Below are 24,911 nucleotides of genomic sequence, written 5' to 3' on the forward strand. Positions count from 1 at the left end.
GCCGCCGGCGCGAGTCGGAGCCGCTAACGGAGCCGCGAGGAAGGGCGTGTCAGGCGCCCAAGGGCGAAACCGCCGTTCTGCTCTCGCCGGCAGAACTTTGGCCAGGGACCAAAGTAAAATTACACACACATAAACACGTGGCTGCGGTGCTGCCGCCGAGCCGCCTGTAGCTTTGTGGTGAACATATGCTGACTGCTGTCGGCAGAGAGAGGAGACACGAAAAAATAATTCATACAGGGGAGGGACGTTACGTGGACAAACACAAAGACGTTTCTAGGTGCAGGACTTAAAACCAAGCATGACAACACTGTGTCCATCATTTAGTCTCATCTCCACTGTCCAAATCTTATTTTTTGTAAGAAATCTGCCAGTGGGATGAGATAATCCTGCTTGTCTCGTATCCTGATCAACTTGTTTCCAGTCATTTTCTTGCTCCTACTGGGCTCATCTGCCTTATTCTGCCTTTTTTCAACAGATTAACACTGAAGCAAGTGAAACTGCACTGGAAACAAGTGGGATTATCTCATCCCACTGGCCAGTGTTTCACCTTGTTTGAAGAAAAACAAGATTTTAGACTAAGTGATTCATTAACGTGAAGTTTTTCAAATTTATTTTTACATTTTTTTGCTGCCAGGAACACATTGCTTCTACTTTTTTACAGTATTTACAGGAACTTGTGTCATTTTCATCAGGTAATCAAACTGGACGATGTTGACTTGTGATATCGGTTGTGTGTGATGATCTTGCCAAACACACTTCCAAAAATTGAAATACATCCCAAACACAATTTTTCACCTCTTTCCTATCTTTGTTGCCGAATTTCTGCCACTTCAGCTTCATTCAGAGCGTCTCTGAAATGCCACAGGCTGCAGAAAAAGTTCCTTCAAAGCAGCTTATCTTGGTGCTGCGAGTCTGCAGCTTCACCTCATTTCCGGATTGGAGCTCAGAGACAAAATAATCCCAGTAATTCAACAAGAGCCTTGTGACAGTGAAATGTATCCCTCATTTCCATCCCCAAATAACACATTTTTTTCGCTTTCTTACATCGGTTTTGTGTGATGATCTTGCCTGCTGAACTTAGATAAACACACATCGAAAAATTGAAATACATCGCAAACACAATTTTAATATCAAAAACTGACTATTTTATACCAAAAATGAAAAGTCCTCTCTTCGAACTGTGAATTTATTTTTGAGCTTAGTCTCTATATCATTTCCACACGGTACAGCGTCTGCAGAACATTTGAAAAAAAAAAAACATTCAGCTTTTCCTGTTGAATAGTTTGTGTATGTTTAAATGATAAAATTCAGATTTGTTTTTCCTAATTAAATTGTGATAGAAATTGAACGGTACAAACAAAGCTGTGAAGAAAGTTACACACTGACTGAACACATTTCAGCCTCACTCTGTGTGTACATATCTTAATACGAGACGGAGCCACCAGAAGATATATATGCAGATAAAATAAGGATTTATTTAGTGGCACCAGACAGACTTAAAGACCCAAAGACCCTTTCTTCACCTCTTTGAAAAAAAAGGACTTTTTGTGTATTTAGCACCCCGATAAATCCTTTTACTTGCATATTCTGTTGGCTCCATCTCTTATTTTGGATGTTTTGAGTGTTTTCCTCGCCCCTAACATTTCCTCACTATTTTTTCCCCATACATATCATAAGCCTGCTTTGTTATTAAAAGCACTGTATGTGAAAAAAAGAAGCTGTGGAAGCCGTGGAAGGTTTCCTGTACATCATCCTTAAATAGCTGCTGTCAAAACATTTCACAAAACTCTAAGAAAAGGTTTTAGTCCGGCTCTTTGTTTAAGCCGGCAGGAGCGAACGAGCCCAATTTATAAACCCGAGCCGCCTCTGTTTCGCAGGAGTTTGCAGCCGAGGCTTTATGTAGGACACACAGGAGAGAATTACCCCGCCGCTGTTTGGCTATAAGACGTCTGAGTTTAGTCAGGATGAAAAACAGCCGGAGAAAAAAAAAATCAGGTGAAAAGCCACCAGAGAGTTAGGTGCTTAATTGGCTTTCCTTTTAAACAGCGACTCCCTCGAGCTAATCTCACCGCAGTTAAATCTCTTAATAAAATCTTGGTTAATAGTATGGAAAAAAAAACTCAGACTAATTCCCTCAGCTTAACAAGAGAATAAGATAGTTAATCAACCAGGATTCGCTTTAAAAACTATTCATCAGAGTGGGAAATTGTCGACTTGATGATTCATTGATTTATTTTCTCGGAACGCTGAGCGTTCAGGTGGGCCGAGCTCAGGTGAGGAGTGTGTGTGTGTGTGTGTGTGTGTGTCAGTCTCATTAACACCTGTGCAAATTTGTATGTGGAGGGAAAAAAGTGTCATATCATCAATAATACAGCAGTGTGATGACATGTGGACGCATTTGCATGAATGCATTGGTTTTGATTTGTTTTAATATTTTATTTACCCTCCTATTATCCTCTGGGGTCAATTTGACTCTTATCAATGTTTAACGTGTTTAAATACATGATTAACACATTTTTTTGGCTTCATATTGAATGACTTTTCAGTGACTTCTTTTGTGCGCGCGCGTGTGTGTGTGTGTGTGTGGGGGGGGTGATATGTGATATTCAGAGAAAACAAGTCAGAATTTCTGAGATTAAGGTTGTAGATTAACAAGGAAAAAAAACTTAAAGTGGTAAAATTACCAGAAAAAACTCACAAATTAATGAGAGAGAAAAAAAAATTCTGAGATTATAAAGGCTGAAATTGAAATTTGTGATTTTTGCAAAAGACAAATAAACACAAAATAAAGTTAAGAATTGCCTAGAAATAAAATGGTGAAATAAGCCGTACAGCTGCACTCTGTTGGAAACACTGTAGTTATCGTTTTTGTTTTATAATTTTTTCATCTCTTCTCGACTCTCGTTCTTGCAAATCATAACAGTGATTTTTATTTTAAGACGCCGCCGCCCCGTCCTAAAAGGGACATTATTCTCTTTCATCTTCATCTTTATCCGGTCGGTTTTGGTCGCCATGTCGGTGCAGTTCATGGTAAAAGACCAACAGGTGACATTCACCTGGTTTCCCAATCTGCTCTCCTAACAGCAGCGATTATGAGGTGTTTTTTTTCCCTCTTAATTAGTCAGAGCTCACGTTTTCCAGCATCTGAACAACAAAAGCACACATCCAGCCGACCACCTCTGTTTGCCACCTGCTGTTTTCGCAACCAATTACCTTTTTCCTCTCTCTCCTGCCGAGTCACATCAGTCTCAGACAACCGGCAATCTAATATGATATCCAAAAGAAAGAGGAGAGATTAATTCTTTTTATGTCACATTAAAACCCAGCCGGCTGTTTCAGAGCAGCCTTGATCTGTGCGTGAGTGTCTGAAACCGCTCCGAGACTAAAACTCCGCTCAAAGCCACACAAATCAAACTTTCTGAAGTGTTATCAGCGTTTTCAGGCACGCTGACCCGTCTCACCTGTTCAGTGGTAGAGAGGCTCTGGGATTCATTACTGCCTGAAAGAAAAATGAAATTCAGCAAAGCATTATTCAATAAGTGATTTAATTAAAATAATAACTACTTTGTGCAAAAAAAAAAAATATATATATTTCTCTGCAGGTTTTTCATGAGTGTCTCCTCATCGTAATAGAGTTGAATGACACCGACCGGATGATATGATGTTTAATAAAAAGACAAGGACAAGTTCAAGATTATTTAGAGCGAGACTTTAATCTCTTTTACAGTCTCCAAGGGCTTTACAGTCCCGCAGAGACAAAACGACACCCCTGACCTCAGCGAGAGAAAAACCTGCAAGAAAAGTATCGGCAAGCTCGTTGGATGTGAATGTCATCTGGATTGTGTCTGGATGAGGTTTCCTCTTACCCCATTTTTTCTCTGCCCTTTGAACTCACTTCCAAATTTGTGATTTCATATGGCATTTTTTTTTTTTTTCCCATGTGGTTACGCCACAGCGAACCCGACGCTGCAGCATGACGCTTCCACTGTAATCAATGAAACCGGCTAAACCAGGGGGAACGCGGTGCGTAAGTGATGCACATGTGCAGCGGAGATCTGCTCCACAAACGTAAAAATAAACCTGGCTTTCTTTTTATATTTTTATACGAGCTGTGTGCAGCCCTTTTACACAGAAGTGGGTCATAAAGTGTCTGTATTTTTTTTTTTAAAGTAAACTACCAGCACACAGGAAGTGACTCACCCTGTTGGTGCTTGTTTGGCCACAACCAGCTGGCAGTTGCTTAGTAACATTATCTCTGCATACCCTCGCATAGTCTGCAGATGTTAACCTGCTCATCTAACACAAAGCCCAGTGAAAAAAATCAAAGTTTCACAGTAAAAAAAAACCTCACACAACCTCACGCCGCTGCAGGTGTAGCCGGTGTAAAGATATACAGGGTATCCATAAAGTCTCTTTACAATTTAACAAATTTATTACAAAAGCAAGTGAATAGACAAATCTGTGGAAATTATTACAAAATGAGGAGTAGATATTGAAGTTTTTTTTTTTTTTTTTGCCTCATTTAATACACCTCTATATGGGCACCATTAGTTGCACGAAGCACATCAAGACGGTACTTCATTTCTTGCCATGTTCACTGTAGCAGAGCCTCATCAGTGATCTTTTGCTTCAGGTCGCTGATGTCCAGTGTGATTAAAAACTTTGATAACCACTGAGTACATAGAACAAATCTGGTTAACACATCTCATCAATCGCTTTTGTAATAGATATTTTAAATTGTAAAGAGACTTTGTGGACACCCTGTATTCTCCGGCACATCCGCTCTGCAAACCGTCTGCATGAGTGACATGTTCAGCGTAATCAAGGGGTTAAAGCTGGGGGACAGCACCATTTTTCATTTTTGGTTCGGTGGGAGCGGATCGTGCTGAGATTATCAATGAGCTCGACGGGATTATTTGTAATTTTAGAATGCGTTTGCGCTCAGTTAACATCTCAAACTGCTTCTCAAAGGTATCAACAGGTGTCCGGGCTGATCTGAGAGCAGGGGCAAAGTGCTCGATCTCGTGAAAACACAGGTGTAAATGAACATCCATGCCTTTTCCACCCAAAAAAGTCACCTGTAGCACATAGTTGGACCCCTCATACCTGTGGGAATAATTAGCCTACATACATTATGTGAGCCTGATTGGATTCGGATTGAGAATTGTACATTTTTATTTGCAGACGTGTTCACAATTTTTATATGTGTTTTATATGAATTTACATGTGGTGGAGATGCAAAGAACGGTTCAAATTTTGGTGCACGAAGGGAGTCAAAGTAAGACCAATCCTGATGCACTGTGACTGTGTTGCACAGAAGTGTAAATGTCTATGCATCTCCAGTTCACATGCAGCAAATATGTAAGCGGAAATACTTTGAAATATGGATGCTCATCATCTTTAAGAAAAAAAAAACAACAACAAAAAAGTGCACAGGAGAAGCACAGGGATACCAGGTGTAAATGAAATCCATCTAAGTCATATTTGGATACTGGAAGCCTGTTAATACATCTTGAGTGCATTTACATTTTTACCTCATTTATCCTCATTTATGCATCCATTGAGACTGGATTTAAATCTTAAGGCACATGCAGCATCTATGATCCACCTGCCGTGGTACGTCTGGGCCCCGAGCCAGCGGAGGAGAAACCAAAGCGCTGAGAAGCTTCACTCAGACGCACAGCAAAGTGGCAGAGCGGCTGCCCTCCGTTTGGTTCCCCGGCTTTTACACGAGCCCCGTGTTTTTGCTCTTTCTGCGATGGAGCTCGCCGCCTCCTCCAAGTGGGGTGAGCAGCGCGCGACCTGGCCCGTTCCAGCATTTAAACAGAGTGCTAACTCCGACCGGCCTGGCGCACCGCAGGCACATTTGGCGTACAAATGGAGCGCACCTAAAGCCATTATTGGAAGGTGAAGTGGGACGGGGCCAAGGAGCCTCCTGTCCATGTCCAAAAAAGTTATTTGGCTGAAAGCTCAGGTGGCTAAAGTTTGTTTGTGTCTGCTGTCATGTGAGGATCTGCATTTTGTTGCTAGAAAGTCAAATCACATTTCTATTTGTCTAACAAAAACACATCAGTGCAGCCAGGTATGAATGAAATATGAATAAGCTGTATTTGGATATTGTCTGGGTAAGTTAGTAATGAACTGACAGCTGTAAATGGGGCCCTTTCATGTAGATAAAGTCTATCCTGATATAATCCAGATGCTCAAAATGACCAGATGTAAATGGGAAGTGTTTACACTGCAGTATCCTGCTACAAGATACCTCATGTTTCTCTTCTCCCAGCGTGAAAAGACACGATATCAAACATAAACCAAATCAAATATAAACTAAATATAGACTAATCTTTTCCAAACACATGCTGTTGCAGGGTCACCACATATCGTCTCTCGCCAAGCAGAGAAAAAACATATTAGCACCCTTGAAATAACAAATAACAGTAATAACATGTGTGGGCCTAAAAAATAAATGCTGGCTTTTAATATGAGATGTGCCGCAGGAAAAAAAAGTGAGATCTACATGACAGATTGATGAGCGGCAACAGTCGGAGAGGGGAGTGTGGCTCCTGTTCTGCAGCACTCTATACAGTAAATTTTTCACTTTGGCCTCCACGTGAGCCCGCACGCCTCTCAGCAGCATTTCTGCCGCTCCCCCTTGATGTATTTCTCGGTGTGTAACGAGGGTCAAACACAACATTAGATTAAGTACATTAAATTTCAGCTAAATTAGCGCCGGGGTCGCACATTTTCTGCAGATGAATGCCGTTTGGGCCCCTTCCAGTATTTATTTGCATAATGCCATCATGCTGTCCCCGCAGGTAACACCGCAGCAGGAAATATGTGACGTTTATGAACAATCAATATGGCGGTGCACGTCAGATTTTTGTGTCTCACTCCAGCAGTTTGTCACCGAGCGTGCACGTCTGGTTCAAAGTTCTGTCTTAACGGGGAGCGTGTCGTGCTCGACCAATCCATTTCACCAGGGCTGGGCTGCAGGCTGCCTCACTTTGCTTACAAAAAAACAAAAAAGAGTCTGAAAAATACAGTTTGTCTTCGGCTTATGGGTGAAGGGAGCAGCGCAGTGGAGCGTGGTTTCAAACTTTTCCATGTTCTGGACCCCCAGGTTGACTCTGGTGACGCCCCAGACCCCCACATGACTGATATGAAAAGATGTTTTGGTGTGTGTTCATTATTGAGATGCCTAATAGTGTCATACTTGCCCAATAAATTCAAAGTAGTGAGATTAAAACGTAATGCTAAAATGATCAGTCACACTTTTTTTTTTTTTTTTTTTTTTTTTAGGTGATCTCTAAGGAATTAAATGATCAAATTCACTAACAAACTGCTATATGATAAATAATAATAATAATAATAATAATAATAATAATAACAACAACAACAACAACAACAGCAACAGCAACATAACAGGAACATTAGTAAAAATAAAATGAAAAATAAATAAAATAAAATAAGTATTACAATATTACAAAATGACCAGAAAATTAGAAAAAAATGTAATTAAATTAAAAAAAAATGATATCTATCATTACTAAAGTGATATATTGAGCAGCAGATGAATGATGGTGGATCAAGGTCAGATATCATGCGTTTAAATGCAAGCTGTAAAGTGATTTTTTTTAAAAAAATATTATTCTTGTATTTTTGCTGAGGACCCCCTGGAAGACCCTCAAGGTCCCCCCGGCGGTCCCCAGCCCAGACTTTAGACCCAGACTTTGAGGAGCCCCCTGGCAGGAACAGCCTGGTCCTGCAGGACAGCAGGAGCTCACAGTTGGTGCACAGAGAGGACAGAACATACAACAGACAGCCGACGTTTTCATCACTTTGGAAACCTTCACAGTTACGCTGCAGATCGGCCGCCGGCTCCAGCTGGCACCGCGATCCGTCTGCGTGCGGGCTGCGCACAAATCATGTCCAAATGTCTGAACGTCCTGCATAACAATGAGCCAGAGATCGGTGAAAAATAGGTGCTGGGAAAGTGCACATCCACGCAGAAAGATTACAAGTAAAAGTGAAAAGACGGATAAAACAGATTTCTGAAACTCTGTTGTCTTTTCTCCAAAACAGCTTGACAAGAGTCAGTTAACCTGAACTAACCTGCTGGCTTTTGGCTTCATTAACCAGCTAACAGGCTGATCCAGGGCTGATATATCACCGTGTCAGACACTGCAATAATAATAATTTGTCACTTCATTGTTTCTTTCTTTCTTTCTCGTTTGCTTTTCCCCCTGAGAACAAGGCTTTTGGCTGAAATGTGTTGCACTGCTGGGTGATCCACTGCAAAAAAAACATCTCCATGTTAAGAAGTTATTTAGTCTCATGTTTAGTTTTATGATGTTGCTTTTCTTCAAACAAAGTAAAAACCTGAGTTTAATTCAGAAGTCTTAACAAGTCGTTGTTAAGACAAGTCGTTTAATCTCATCCTCCGTGTTAAAATCTTGTTTTTCTTCAAATGAGGTACAAAATCTGCCAGTGGGATTAGATAATCCTGCTTTTTTCCAGTGCAGTTTCCCTTCCTTCATTGATTTTCCAGGGAACATAAGTACGTATAGATCTCTTGGCAGTATAAGGCAGGTCAGCCACTAAAATCAAGAAAATGACACCTGATTCAAGAAAATTGTGGAGACAAGTTGATCGGCGTTGGAAACAGTAGCAGATTTTTTTTTTTTTTTTTTTTTTTTTTTTTTTTACCCTGCTTGAAGAAAAACAACATTTTAACACTGGAGGTGAGAGAAATTGACTTGTTAAGACTTTGGAGGTGCACCGGCCTCCATCGCTCAGCGGTTGAAAATGGGAGTTTTGAAAGCCAGAAGCCGGAGCGCCTGGTGAAGTAATCGTTGAGTCATCAGTATTGATCAACAACCCCCGACGACCCCCCGCAGATATTTCAGGGTCAGTTTGAGCTACGGGGCAGGGAAAAATCTAACGTATCGCCTTTTAAAAGCAGCACAAATCTGTGTTGTGCTCAAAGTGTCTCAGCCTCTCTGAGAGCGGCTGACCTCGTCTTGTTTTGGAAAGGTGCTTCACCCGGCTCTGTGTGCGGCAAAGCGGCCGCGGGCTAAACTCTGCGGCGGTCAGCTGACATGCCTGCCCCTCTCTCTCTCTCACAACGCCGGCCCGGTCCCCCGTGTGGCTCGGCTCGGCTCGACCGGCCAGCTGCTCTTTGTCCCGGCTGGCAGGGCCGCGGGTCGCCAGCGCGCCTGGCCCGGCCTGAAATTGATTTGGCAACAGGCAACCGCAACAGTCGACAAGGGCAGCAGCGTCTCAACAAGCTGGAACACGGTTAAGTAAATAAGTGTCGAGGTTTGGGCGAAAGAGAAATTAACCTCACACACACACACTCACACACAGACACACACACACACACGTGGATTAGCAGCCAGGATAATGGGCTGGCCGGCGGAGGCTCCAAGGTGGAAATATTCCCAAAACTCTCAGACAGACTTGACATTATTGGGCCTGCTGGTGATGAAAGGAAATAACTCCCATATAATTGGTCATTTGAGTGTTTTATGAGGCCCAAATCAGGCCTCCTGTTGCTGATGTTTGGTCCACATGGCCGTTTCCAAATTTAATCTTTTGCTTATTTAATGAAAAATCCTCGTGGAGATTAAGAGCGAGGATTTAGCCCAGGCAAGGAAACTTAAAGCGATAATTACACCATGGAAACGTGGGCCTTCGTTTTCACGGCAAATCAGGCTATTCCTAGGTGGTTCACGTTGCCACGGCGACAGCTGTCACGTGTCACCGAGACTGTTGGAATAACTTCGTTGAAACTTTGAGGACAAAATGAGCACCTGGATGTTGGATGTTCCTCTCTGTGTCACAGCAACAATGAAGAGAGAAGTTAAAGTTAACACAGGAAATGAATTAAAATAATTCACCTGCTGCTGAAGTTTTTTTAAAAAAATTATTGGAAGCTAATTCATAGACTATCACTGAGATAATCCAGATTAGCTGTGTTGTTGTAAATAAAAAACAATGTGCTGTGAAAGCCACCATCACAGTCATTCTTTTGATAAACATGTACGGTGGACAGAAGCGAGAAAAGGGAATAAATATTAATAATGCTAACACTCTGTGATATTCGATGGGACAATGGATAAAAATGAAGCTCGACCGCAAAAAGATTAAAACTACGGATGCACAAAATGGGATTTTTTGTCCATATCTGATATGTTGATATTGTCCAACTGTTTTGGCCCATTGCCACTGCCGTTGTCGATTTATGCCCGTATTTTTTTCCCACCTGAATGCAGAAAACATCAAATCTCTCCTGCAGTGGAGCGGATATTTTATTATCATGCCCACTCTTATTGTGATGACCCACGTTTATACTTTTCAAAATGTACACATAAGAAAACTACTTCAACCTCAAGGTTACGTAAACATGCCATATTTTTTACATTTATACAATTTTCTCACAAAGAAAAACTGTCAGTTTCATCCTGCTGAAACAGGCGTGGATGCTGCTCTTCCTGAGAAAACACAAGCAGGGCAGATTTGACCTAGTTCACATATCGGTGGCAGAAATGTTCATTTTAGGGCTGACATTGATATTTCATTTTAAAGCCATTATAGGTTTGAATATTACCGTGTGTCCCTAATTAAAAGTCAGATTTTTTTAATGTGGTACTTCCTATGCTTCACTGTTGGCTCTCCATGCAGTGGAAAAGGAGACAAAAGGCAGAACCTGAACTTAACAGCTTATAGAAAGTTGCGGTTTATCCTTTGTCGTCAGAAAAAAAAAAAAAAAAAAAGGTCCACGACGTGAGATGTGAAAGCGAATGACCTCTGTGCCCTCGGCCCGCTTTCCTCCGCTCTGTTTCAGTGTCAAACAGCTTCGCATTTCCAGTCATGACGCCTCTCTGGTAATCCTCTTATGACGGGGAAAATGTGTTTCTCTCACTTTGAACACACGGAGCGCGTATTTGCATGTCAAGACGCTGTGCTCGTGATGTTTTTTTTTTTTTTTTTGGCTCGATTAGTATATATCAATATCAGTATCAATATATATCTTTATTTGTCCCCAATGGGGCAATTAGTTCCGCAACAAAGGGAGCACACACAACAAAAAATATCAAAAAAAAAAAAAAAAAGAATAAATAAATGGTCACTTGAATTTGAGAGATCATCATTACGAATTTGGGAGACTATTCCACCCATCTACCTTTTCCTCCTGGCATTTAAGAGAGAAACGGCGGAGGGTACAAAGGAGTGCTTCTATCTGTTCGTTTTTGCAAGTGGGAGTCTGAGCAGTGAACCTGATGGTAAAAACTGAAACGGTTGGTGTAAAGGATGAGAGCAGTCAGACAGGATGGAGGTTGCTTTCTTAATAAATTGTTTGTTATAAAGCTCTTGTAGAGTTCGTTGTGCAGATCCAATGATTTTGCTGCTCACACTGGTAGGTAGGTAGGTAGGTAGGTAGATACTTTATTCATTCTGCAGGAAATTCACATTTTCTTCAGCAGTATCCACAGATTACAGATTAAGTAAATAAAAAAAAATAGAAATAAAGAATAAGATCTAAGTATAACAGAATTAGAATAACCTAACAACAGAACAACAGAATAACCTAAGTACAACCCAGTGTGCAAAAAGCAATGTGCAACAAAAAAAAACAGAAAAAAACGTGTGCATGGGTGTACTGACAACCCTGTTAAGTATGTTTCTCTCTTTAGTAATCTGATTTAGTAATCAGAGAAAACCTGCAGACTCTCGCCTTCCCCTCCTTTCCCTTTGAAACAGTAAAACCATCGAGGTGGTTCTGGTGTTGCCGGGTGTTTACTGTCTTTTTCCTGACTGATGCTCAGCCTGGATGTCAACAGTTTTCCGGTGGATCCTGCCTCCTTATGCCGCACTTAGCCCCGGCCTGCAGCTACAGCTTAAATAGTTAAACTGTCAGCATATGTTGCCTGGCAAACACACACACCCCCTTCAAGGGGCTCCGCAGCAGTTTGATTCTGGTTTGTTTCAACAGAGTGTAAACAGCGGAGCACAGCGTGCAGCCTGCACTTGTTCAAGGCGTATTTGAAGTGCTTTGAAATTCCCCAGTGTTTGATGTCCATCTTTTTTTTTTTTTTTTTGCGCTGAAGCTTTTTTCTTTCCGATACCTGGCACAGAATTTTAAAATTGGACTTGACAGTATGCAGCCTCCTGAAAAACCGCATCAGTCCCCTCCGTCTGCTTTTGTCTTTCTTCCCCCTTCCGCTTTGCTTTCATCCCTCGCTCGTTTTGGATCCCCCACCCCCGCCCCCCCCCGCTGCGCTCTTAAATGGACTTTGTTTTCTGCATCTGGCAAAACAAATTAGTTCCCTCTCATCTTCTCTTTCTCCTTTTTAATCTCTCTCCCCCCTCGCTTCTCCTCTCAAACGCCTCAGTCAGGACTTTACATTTTGAACAAACTGCAACACGCACATGACATTACAGCAGACAAAACGTGTGATTCCCTCTCCAGTTAAACATCGGGGATTATTACACACTCACATCTCTCCTCTCTCCCCCCCGCCGCCTGTCCCGTCTGGTTTCCCGTCCCGGTCAGGACTTCCCCCTGCTGCGGCTGGACGACGTGGTGGACGACCAGTCCAACATCGTGGGCTTCTCCATGCTGAACAGCAGCCACCCCTTCTACCTGGAGTTCATCCGGAGCCTCAACCTGTCCTGGAGGGAAGGCTGTGACATCAGCCCTTACCCCGGCCCGGCGGTGAGACACACACACACACACACACATGCACACACATCTGCTGACATTTTGCCCCGTCACAAACCCTCCTGTTAACCCTCCTATTGTCAGTGGGGTCGGTTTGAGACTCTAAAAACATGATTAACATCGCTTCGGCTTCAGATTTAATGGCTTTTCATAATTTATAATAATGAGGACAGCTGGGAAAACATGAAATGAACACGATGATATGATCTCGATGTCCGGGACACGATGTCCTGGGGTCAGTTTGACCCCAGGCTGTTTTTTAAGCTGTATAAAACATTTTACACACGTTATAGTTGTTCTGGATGACACTGAGGAGCTATAACATGCCGTTTATAATAGGCAGTAGTCATTAATATAGAATAATAGTATAATAGTCATTAACCACTGATGGTTAATGTGACATTTGGAGGATAAAAACATGACTCCCACATGAACTTTGATGTATAAAAGGCAGAGGTTGTAGTGGGTTGGGTTTTATTTAAAGGGCTATTTAGGGAGCCAACAACAACAATAAAGTACCAAAACACATTAACTTAATAATTTTTATGAAATCATGTTCTGGAGGTTGAAATTACTGGGGTCAAATTGATCCAAATGTTAGTTGAAAAGGGACTGTCTTTCCTTGATGTTCTGTTCCAGCACAGCAGCCTCTTATTGCCAAAAATAGAGCCCGATGTTTTTTTACGTTTGGCTTTTTGTCCCTCTCAGAGCACAAGGTTGGGATAACGAAACACAAACAGAGAAGAAAAAGAATGATTTGATCCTCCTGATCTGATCTGGTCAGACTGAACGACCTGATGATCCATAGAGGATGGCAGGATTGTTGTCTTTTTCCTTCTTTCTTTTTTAAATTGTTTTGTTTCAATGTGGCTGGGTCGGTCCGTCGGGCCGCCCCATTCTTGTGAACGCGATATCTCAGGAACACCTCGAGGAAATTTCTTCAAATTTGGCACAAACGTCCACTTGGACTCCGGGATGAGCTGATTTGATTTTGGCCCCTTTACACCAAAGCTGTCAGGTTTTTTTTTTAATCCAAAACAACAATTCTTCTGAGCTTCTCCCACACAAGAATCTGATTTGAAAATATGTGTCTCGCTTGCTCCAGCTTTCTTAATTAATGGTCAAAAAACCAGCGACTGCTCCTTCCTGCAAATGTGAACATCCCTTTGGGCTTTAATTAATAAAAGGGTAAAATAGCACCAGCTCAGTGTCTTTGGTTTAATATCGTCTGTACTGCTGGAGATAAACTACCAAATCTGTGTCTGTTGTTATCTGTGCAGCCACATGCTGATTAATTATTCCAGTCGGATGCAAATTTGTCATTTAGACGCTAATACAATAAACACATGTGAAATGCACTGACATTATGAGCACAGATTGCATACATTAACCAATAATGTCAGTCATTCAGTTTATGTTTAGCTCCGTCTGAGTCATGTCACGAGTGTTAACGTCTCATTAGACGCAATTTCATAGACGGCGCCGCGCACTTCATTTGAGTTTGGATTACTTAATCCAATTTGACGGGAATTCGTTCTGCAGTTGAAATGCACAAACTGAGCAGAATGTGTTTGAGTGTCGTCCAGCACTGAGAGATACGACTGTAGACTGTAATGACACACACACACACACACACACACACATACACAGCATCAGCCTGTACACCGGTCCACTGAGCTGCGATGGATAGAAATCACCACACGATGAAATCCGCCGAGTTTTCCATCCATATGTTGATTATTTTTGTCTTGAACTTGACGTGAACTCCACATCAGACTCTCACTGCGCCGACTGGACCGACTGGGATTATATTTCCACCGTCAGAAGTGAAGCTGCGTTCACACACTGCTTCTTTCCCTCAGCAGCCGCGGCCTATATTTACATTGAGTCCTATGGGAGGCGGCTGTTAAATGTTCAGAAAAAAAAAAGGTTCAAAAGGTTCAGCTGCTGCAGTGTTGGTTGTTTGTTATGTTCCTCTTTTCTTTTTTTTTTCCTCTTTACTAAAAACACATTCAAAAATACCAACATTTCAGACATGACATCAACATAATGGCTTACAAAGACTCAGAAGTATGAATTAATATAATTAAAAAGTAATAAGACATAAAGAACTGGGTAAAATAGACTCCATTAATATAAAATCATTCGCACATAAAAAATATAACACAAAAGTTATTCTTCTTTAAAGAGTTCACAGTGCATTTTTTAGTGTTTTTAAGTTTGATAGTGTTTATAATTTCTTTACTTTCACATAAAAAACAATGAAATTAGATGTAACCTACATTCAGTTATTGATTTTGGTCAATAATAATTGACCAAAATCAATACGTTTACCATGAATTCAATGAATTCAGTCCTTCTTTTCCTCAACCTTTCACAAAAACATTCAGTGACATCATATGGATTTTTCTTATCAGCTGACCAATCACAAAAACAAGATCAGATACAAAACTTGATTATAACCGCCTTCTTTTTCCACGTAAAACAAAATATGACGACAGCAGAGAAATAAAGCTGTCCAAAATAAACAGAAACAAAAAATATAGATGTTTTTCGTCCCTCACAGGGTAAAACAAATAAGAAGATCCAGACTTCAGGAAGGTGACTTTATTAAGGCACCTCGTCCCGCAGGAATTCAGTCCTGTGATTGGCAGCATGTATTAATCCCTCAAACCCCTTACATATGAAGTAGTTTAAAAGTTAGAAAAGATTTATTTTTTTCGATATTGTAGGACAGAGTCTCCTCCACGTTGTGTCTCTGCAGCTTCAATGAAGCTCCGTCACACCGACACTGAAGTGTGAAGTGAAATATTCAAAACCAAGATGCCGTTGTTTCATCAAAGAGAAAAGCTCTGGATGTCTTGTGCATCGTTTTACACACATTTCCCTTTAATTCACCAGCTCATGTTTGGGATCTTTACAAACCTTAGGATCTCACAAAGAATTTAGAATAAAGTGTTTGTGGGTTTGAATGAAGCGGCGTGTGTATTTACAAAGGCGAACTCGCAGAAGGGAGGACGGTTAAATTTGTACTCATTAACGTGACATTCATTTGACTTCACACAGAAAGAAACAGAAAACAAAACAACAACAACAAAAAAAAAAATCACAGACTTGTGAGAAGCTGTAGCTGCAGGAACTCGGCCAACATGTGCTGAACACTTGGGCTGAGCGGTTTGATGTTTGTTTGTTTGTTTGTTTGTTTGTTGTTCGCTGATTATCTCCATATTTGGACAGCAGAAGTTAATTGGCCCAATTATCCTCCAGTGAGCGCCTTCAGTCCAAACTGCACAATCTGCACTTCAGAGCCCCTTTCACAGCCTTTTTTTTTTTTTTTTTTTTTTTGTCTAATAATGCAATCAAGGCGGCCTTTTATGTCATGCATTTTATGCACAGTGCTAATACAGTGTGCTTTACATAAAAACAACATAAAGTGCATTCAGTGGAGAAGACAAACAGGGCATGTGAAGGCAGCAACAGGCTCCACTAACGCAACGGATTTCACTTACAAAGGCGTGAAATCGTTTAAAAAAAGAATAAAAAGACATACAAATGAGATAATAATACTAATAAAAATAAAGATAATACGCGTAAAAAAACTGGCTAAAAAATCTCTAAACTCTCAGCAGCCTCTCCCTCTCTCTGCGTCCCTCTCTCTCTCTCTCTCTCTCTCTCTCCTTCCATTAAGAAATGACCCATTAGCAAAAATCAATCTCTTTTATGTTGTTTGTCTCCTCAGACTCTGTAATAGCAGCAGACCTCCGTACCTGCGAGGACGGCCTTTATGGGCGCAGCGGTAATGACAACAGAGTCGGTGTGCGGCGCCGAGCAGCAGTAATCACCGTAAAGAGCTTCCTCCGGGGCTTTAGTGCATATTATTAGTTTGCTCTTAAGGCGCTTCCAGGAGTCAAAAAGTGCTATTGATACAGTCATTATGATTGTAATGAATATTGGGATTATTATGATTATGGTTATGACTTGATGATGGTCAGCGGCAGAGATGAGAAAACGGACACCTTCTCTAAAACGACTCCTGGCACAGAACCCCAAAAAAATAATGCAGCTACGTAAAAATCCTATTTACATCAGCGGTATTAACTGATAACACTCCCGGCAGCGCTCTCAGTGGGAATTTATGATCGTCTGATAATATTCCAGCAGCGTTACTGATTGATAACAGTCAGTGCCATCAGTTTGATGGGGAGGATGATGATGACGATGATGATGCTGATGAGCTTTGGCAGGTAAATAAATGTCAAAACAGATTTATTTGGGGCAATCAAAGAGACTGAAAGTGCTCGGGAAACGCACACATGGTTTTTATGGGGGCCGTGGGGGGGGGGGGGGGGGGGTCGAGCCGCTCGTGGCTGCTGTTGCCTAGCAACGAGAAGCACCCCGCCGTTGGGAAGCTAACCACTCACAGCAAAGTTTGCTAGCGTTTAGTGTGTTAGCTTAAAATGAAACAGTCGCTCCTCCAACCTCCACAATCTCAATCTGCCGGGGGCTGGGGCAGCGCTTCTCAACCTGGGGCCCGGGGACCCCCAGGGGCCCTTGCGGGGGCTCCAAGGAGGTGAATGGTGAATATTTTAATTTCACCATTATTGCACCGACTAGAAGTTAACCCAATGACAGGATGTATGAGAATGACTGTTCCCTCTTCACTGTTAATCTGCCAATCTGCAGTACAGACAGTTCTGGATTAACTAAATCTGATCAGAGAGGGATCCCTGAGACTACAGCTTATCAAGCACAGGTCTGAGGCCTGCTGTGCATCAGGTTGAGGACCACTGGGCTGGAGGACGATGTGATCTGATGTGATCGGTTATTACATGTGAGATTAGAGACCAGGATCTGCACACGGTTAATGAGAGATTATCCACAGGTTACAGTCACTGTCCTCAGCTGTTGTTCTGTATTTAGGCTGGCTATTTTGCTGCTAGGGGGGCTTTGAAGGCAGAGCCAAGACAAATAAACAATAGTTTGCATTACTACAGTCCAAACTGTAAACAAAAAAACAAAAAAAAAAAACAAATGTGCTTCCAGGAGCTGGTGTAAGAAGGAATGACGGGACCAGATTGCAAAACGACTGCTGATGCAAACTGTTGAGGCTGTTTCGTGGCTAAAATCATCACAGCGATGAACAGCAGGCAGTGTCGCCTCTGTGCGTTCGAGTGGGATTTCCTGTCCAATACAATCATCAAAGTCTCATTCCCGGGTTGTCTTCTGCGTCTGATGCCGACGCCGGGCTTTCTCTGTCGCTTTCGCCGCATCTCGCCGTCAACGTGGTTGGGATTTGGCAACGAAACCGGAAACTGGACACGGCCTCGGTCTTGGGTGTGAACGAGTCTCGCTTCCCATCTCTGGAGGCGGGAATCAAACCTGCCAACCATCCCTTGACTTTCCCGCTCTCTCTTTATTGTACATCACCCCCTCTTCCGCCCCGTGACTCGTCCTGAGGCTTTTGCGTCAATGGATGGCTTTTGCGTCATTATACAATTCCTTTTATTTTTTTTCCCCCTTAATAATAAAAACCTTCATTTAAAAACTGCATTTTGTGTTTACTTGTGTTATCTTTGTCTTATATTTAAATTTGTTTGATGATCTGAAGCATTTACGTGCGACAAACATGCAGAAAAATAAGAAACCAGGGAGGGGGCAAACACTTTTTCACACCACTGTATGCTGCGTTGGTACATGACGCCCTGGGATCGAGGATGTAATTGAAGAGTAGAAACTATTCATTTTCCGTGATTAAAGCTGCAGCGGCGCTCCGGTTGCAGCCGTACCTGCCGAGTTAACGGGAAATGACGGTTAGTGCTCGGCAGGACTCGCCGGTGCGTTCGCTGCGTTCCGAAACGTTGAGATATTTTTGTCCGAGTGCGCCCGTGATGCGCCCAAATTACGACGCTGTAATTCTGACGCACGTTTGAGGAGCCGTGCAGCTTCTGTGCAAAAGACTCTTCGTGTGAATTGACCCCCGCTGTGTGTTGTGTGCGTTTTTCAGGCGTCCCTTGGCTTTTTTTTTTTTTTTCCTGAATGCAACCCAATTAGAAATGAGCTTTAAGAGATGACTGCAGAGCTGTAGCTGCCTGTCTTGTGCGCTTCTTTTTCACCGATTTATAAAGCAGGCAGTTTTTCTTGCAGTGAAGAAACACCTGCAGGAGCAAACAGACTGCTTGACTGTATTTATTTTTTCATTTCCTCTCTCTCTCTCTCTCTCTCTCTCCCTCTCTCTCTGTCGATATCTGTCTCCTTTGAAACTGTACTCCGTTATCACTCTCATCCAAGCTTCAAAATGTCTACACCGAGATAACTTGAGTCTCACCCACACACACACACACACACACACACACACACACACACAAACACACACCCCTTTGTGTGATATACTAACCTTTGTTTGTGCAGCAGACATTAAAACGGTGTTGTAAAGGGTTTTAGGGGGTAAAAACAATAAACAATATAAGAAAAAAAAACATAAATGTGAGCATATAGGGAAAATAAAGAGTCAAAACACACCGCTGCCTCCCGCATCACATCACATCACATTAGACACGCGATCACGCACCCAGATTATTTATTCCCGTGCGTTTGCAGACCGCCGCTCTGTCAGTTTGTTCGTCTGTCAGCCTGAGTGACATCTGACCGAGGGAAGCCGAGCGTCGGCCTGATAGCATCACCGAGCCGCAGACTGACGGACCGACTGAGCGCGCTCGATAATAACAAGGCTGCCGCTTCGCTGATATCATCCCGCACTCACTCATCTGTGTGCGAACGTACACACACACACACACACACAAAACACACACATTAGACACTATTCTGTGTGTCTCAGATGCGTATTAGATACAGTATATACAGTGATGGAGCTTAAAGGAAAACAGTTTTTGGGAGACGGTCCACTCTCTACTGAGGAGGAAACAAGTTCAATAAGTCCTCCAGCCCGCACGTCCACACGGGTCGCTTGTTTCAGCCGTCTGATACGACCTGCAGGAGCGTTTCCTGAGCAAGACAGCTTAACCCTTTATAGGGCAAGTGACTATTTTTGGTAATTTCAAAAATTTTACATATCAGGCCCATCCCCTGTCTCAGTTAGTTCAATAATCATTTGGTCTTCACCCAGCCAATCAGCAAAGATCGCTCTACATCCCAGGTCACATGATTGTGGCATTTGACCAATCTCATTGGTTTTGATTTTCTTTTACCGAATGACAAATGATTACAAAATTTTAGAACAATTTTATGGAAGTAATAAAGTCCTGTCATGTTCTCTAATAACAGTCTAGGTTTGTTTTTTTGAATTTCAAAGTATTTCAATGAGTGCCCTATAAAGGGTTAAGAGATAAGGTTCACTAATGAACATCAGCCTGCTGGCTCGCTCCGTCGCTCGCTAGCCTCTAAAAAAACTTGATTACAGTCAGGAGAAGGTTATCGTTATCGTTAAGGGAAAGGTTTGTCGTAATGGTTAAGGTTAGGAAAACATCAAGGTTAGGGTTAAGATATTCTGTACTGTTGATTATTTAATGTTGAGAGATGAGGTGCAAAAAATCACAGGCTGGTTAAAACACATCACACTAAATCACACTGCTTGTATTAATTATAAAAATCCATGCACAGTACAGATAACAATAACAGAGAGTTACTGCATTTTATATGAAAGACTTTCTGTAAATAGTCTGCAGCTTTTTGATTCACCTGCATTTTCTCTCTACATCCCAGCCGTCTCCCAATAATTTTATTCACCATGTTTATAATGTTTATAATTCTGGATAGTCACAGCTCCCAGGTGCTAACAAACATGTTATAACAGCTAAGAAGTGTTCAGAGGTTACCTACTATTATTAAATTATTATTAAGGGAAGTTATCTTTTATCAAGTTAACATAAGATTTATTGAATAGTTGTCAACAACTTCTTTAAATTAGTTCTCTAATTGGGAAAATTAACTCTAACATTAGCATGTGGAAGTTAGAAAGAAGATAAAAGATAATGAACAGCTTTCAGCATTTCTCATGATTTTCCCCTCATATTCTTTCTTCAATTACGTTTCTGACAAAAAAACAAAAAGTTTACAGTTGATAAATGCCGTGAGATGCAGATTTACCATTTAAATCTTCAGTCCCCTCATCAAACTAAAATTGTTTATTTGTTTGTTTGTTTGTTTGTTCCCGGCAGCTGTCGTCGGCGCTGATGTTCGACGCGGTGCACGTGGTGGTGGGCGCCGTGCGGGAGCTGAACCGCAGCCAGGAGATCGGGGTGAAGCCGCTGAGCTGCACCTCGCCGCTCATCTGGCAGCACGGGACCAGCCTGATGAACTACCTGCGCATGGTACACACACACACACACACACACACACACACACACAGAATCCCACAGGGTTGGGGTTAACCTGCATAGCCTTGTTTTTACCTGGAGCTGTGAGTTCAGGCTCTGTTTATGCTCAGCCTTCGGGCCACAGACGGAGCGTCCTGTCCGGACTCTGCGTTCATTTCGTTTTCCGGAAGCTTACGGCTACGGAGGAGGAAACGGAGCAGCATCACCTGAAATCAGGACAGTGCAGCCGATAGTTACAAGTAGGGCCGGGCGATATGGCCTCAAATCAATATCACGATATATTTGAGCACCTCACCTCACCATTGACAGTATGCCTCCTACTTGCTGTAACCGCTGTAGGTGACAGTGTCTGAGAAGTGCGACTCTAACGCTGTGCTGTCTGAGAATAATTCAAGAAAATACATATTAAATACTTTTAGTTCAATTTATTGCACAACTGACAATCAAACCAAGTTTAAAAGTATAAAATATGACAAGCAAGTCCTCCTCGACTGAATCTACATCGACTACCTCAGCCGCAGCTGCAGCCGCAGCCGCTTCTACATTTGAACCGTTCTCCGTTTCCTCAGCGTCTCTTTCCCTTCTTGTTGCAGACTGGAGGGGGTGGAGTCACGTGACCACACACACAGCCAAAAAAGACAAAAACGACTTTTATTTTGTTTTTTTAAAATACCGAACATACCGATTTGAGCGAAGTGACGTCAGTTATCGTCATAAATTTCGGTATCGGTAAATTTTCAGTATATCGCCCAGCCCTAGTTACAAGCGAGAGCAGTCCATGAGCGAGCCACGGAGAAGACATTTTAAAAACTGATAATATTAGAGAAATGAAACGTCCGTCCTCATGGCGTGATGTGTTTAATGACCTCACAGACCGACGCCGTGTACATCGCCGCTTCTGCATGTACCTGTGTGTCGCAGGTCCATTATTACAACCTCCTCCACCATCGCCATTTTGGTTGCTGTCAGAAACGAATGGAAACTGAGGGTCGCAGCCCCAAGAGCTCTGATCACCATCATTTCACTGCTGCCTTCACTCCCCACGTCTTCTCCAGCTCCTCTCTCAGCCCTCGGTGTTTTTCCAGCTTCTCGTGTTCCTTCTTCCTGCTGTTTAGACATGGTGCTGGTTGATCAGCCACCTCCAGTTTATCCGTCTGGATGTGGACGTCCCACAGGATCCTGGCTCTGTCGCTCTCAACCACCTTTGGAGGCTTTGGACGTCCAAATTGAAAACAGAAAACAGCCTCCTTGCAATAATATCCTCAGGGACCACATGTTGGGAAATGCAGCCCAAATATAAAAACAGGAGATTAAAAACGTAAAAAAAAGTTTAAGAGCTTCTCTAAAAGTCTGCTCAATGTCCACTTCAGCGTGGCGATTTGGATCCGGAGCCACCGGAGTTCAGCCGGTGTCGCCGAACAAAGCAACACTTTGAATTAAATACGCAGAACAAGACAAGGTGTGTGTGTGTGTGTGTTTTAACTGGAGAGGTGAGGAGCTAAAATCCTCGACTCCCCGGAGAGAGAGAGAGAGAGAGAGAGGGTTTTAGAGCTCGCTCGCCCTGTCTCTGCACTCTGTTTATCCTCTTCCACCTCGATCTGTGTCTGTCTGCCACTTCTTATCTTTTCCATCCACTAAGCAAGCCTGCGCTCTCTCTCTCTCTCTCTCTCTCTCTCTCTCTCTCTCTCTCTCTCTCTCTCCTTCCCTCCGTCACAGACGTTGTTTTTCTCTCTGTCAGGGCATCACTTCATCATCTCTACACTGTTTTTGGCAGCAGCAGCACTCTCTCTCTCCCTCTCTCACTCTCCTCGCTCTCTCGCCACATTTTCGGAGTGTAATTCATCTTGAGTCATGCAGACGAACACACACACACACACACACACACACACACACACACACAGCACTGATGTGATGAACTGTCGTCTGCACGGCTTCTCGTTCTCTGAAACTCCTGTTTTTCCCATTTCGTCTCTCTCTCTTCCACTCCTCTGTTTTAGATAATAATCTGCGACATTTTCATACAAATAAATGTCAGTTTCGCTCCCGTCTGTGTCCGACTGATAAAGCCCAGCAGCGGTCCGGCCTGCATCCACTTCATAAATCTTTCCCACTGTCTGGTCGAAAACACGCTCGCTGTCTGCTCGCACAGGAAGTGATTTTGTGTTTCCTGCTTTGTTGGGAGTAAACAGAAGAAGGAGAAGTGGGCAGTCAGCATGAGCAGCGACAGAAAAACAAAAGAGAGACTCAAACGCCATCCGAGGACACCCAAGCCCCGCCCACGTTGCTTGATTGACAGGTGATCTCTGGGAGGTGCAGTGCAGGAACACCACAGAGATGAGCGAGTAGCTTTTTCCTTTTTTTTTTGCTCTCGCTCTGCCCTCTTTCACCTCATTTGTATTCCCCACGTTATCCGTCATAATTTCCAAAGTATCCTGGTATAAGCACTTTTGATTTCTCCTGCAATCGATTAATCCGAGGTCAGAGGCGAGGCATGCATTTAATTTCAAACCGTTTTTTATGGCCACTTTGATTAAAAACAATCAAATCCACGTCATCGCCACATTCTCAGTGTCTCCGTGCCTCTGCTGCCTTTTAGTCCTCTGGCTTAGCTTCGCCGACCACACAGCTCGAGAATTTGATGCTGCTGGAAAGTGGAAAGTGACTTCAGTCGGCTGTTGTCAGATGACGCCTGAATGCACCACCGGGAGGGTTTTCAAGTCCGTTTCCAAAACTCCTGGAAACACAACGGAGCTGCTGCTTTTAGGAAAAACTGAAGCGGACGACTTGCGACTCACCTGCAACCAAACTGCATTCTTGATTACATGTTGGAGAAGGATTTTGTCGCAGGTTACTTGGATTATGATGTATCGCAAATAAATTTCTACTCAGCATATCTAGTTTTAATCCATTTTCTTACTTTAGCCACTGGCAAGGTCGTGGGTTAGCGTTAGGTTTAGGCATAAAAACACTGGGTTAGGTGAGTGCTTCTCAAATAGGGGGAGGGGCCTATGCAATAAAAAATTCAATAAAAACTGTCAAAGTTTAATAAAGCACATTTTTCCATTTTTTCAAGGTGTCACATGTGTGTGTTTGGTTTAAATCTGACCGAAAAAAAAAAAAAAAAAAAAAATCCAGGCCAGTCGCCTGCCTCCTAGCCAGGCGTTCTTATGATACTTTACAAACAAACTGCAAAACACATTCCCCTCAAAATGTGGCTGAAGATGCAGTTTAGTTGTATGAGAATCTAATTTTTACACTGCAAAAAAAAAAAAAAATTAATACTTAGGTTTCATATTGAATCACGTTGATACAGCTGCTTGGACTCCATTCCTTCAATTCATTATTCCAAGTTGTAAAAGTGAAGTCACTAATGATTATTTGTTAACTCAACTTCACTCCCTGATTTAAAAGAAAGGAAGAATATCTCGCTGATGCAGAAATCATCCTTATATTCAATATTTTTCTAAAAGTTAGACTTTCAGTGATTCACATATTTTTGCAATCTGGGTTTGAATTGAATGACTCACACAGTCAAGACGATGGATGATTTGATGATTTGGCCAGTTGAGTTTGATATTCAAAAAGAATCCTGGTGCATCGAGTTAAAGATAACAAACAAGTGGAAATAACAGAGGAGGGAGACAGAGCTCGGTGTGGAGAAACACCAGACCTGAGGAGAGGAAAATCGACTTGCAGGTCGAAACAAAATCAGTCTGTAAAAATCAGTCTACACGGCTCTCACCGCAACAAAACAGTGGAACACTGTCCCTGATGTCAGAGCGTTTGTTAGTTTGAATCAGTTTAAAAGTGAAGTCATGTCGTCATTAAGGTCTGGTCGTGGCTCCCTCACTCTC

The 24,911-nt window shown here is 42.4% G+C and overlaps 1 protein-coding gene across 1 annotated transcript in view; it reads left to right on the forward strand.

Annotated features, from left to right (window-relative positions):
* Positions 1-24,911, forward strand: part of LOC115368309 (glutamate receptor ionotropic, kainate 5-like) — a 133,037-nt gene that overhangs the window by 35,233 nt on the left and 72,893 nt on the right. Inside the window, exons 7-8 of the mRNA XM_030064371.1 lie at positions 12,557-12,718; positions 20,899-21,051. Coding sequence (XP_029920231.1) covers positions 12,557-12,718; positions 20,899-21,051 — 315 coding nt within the window. The remainder of the gene's footprint in view (positions 1-12,556; positions 12,719-20,898; positions 21,052-24,911) is intronic.

Source organism: Myripristis murdjan, chromosome 11, assembly GCF_902150065.1.
Source record: "Myripristis murdjan chromosome 11, fMyrMur1.1, whole genome shotgun sequence".
Taxonomy (NCBI): domain Eukaryota; kingdom Metazoa; phylum Chordata; class Actinopteri; order Holocentriformes; family Holocentridae; genus Myripristis; species Myripristis murdjan.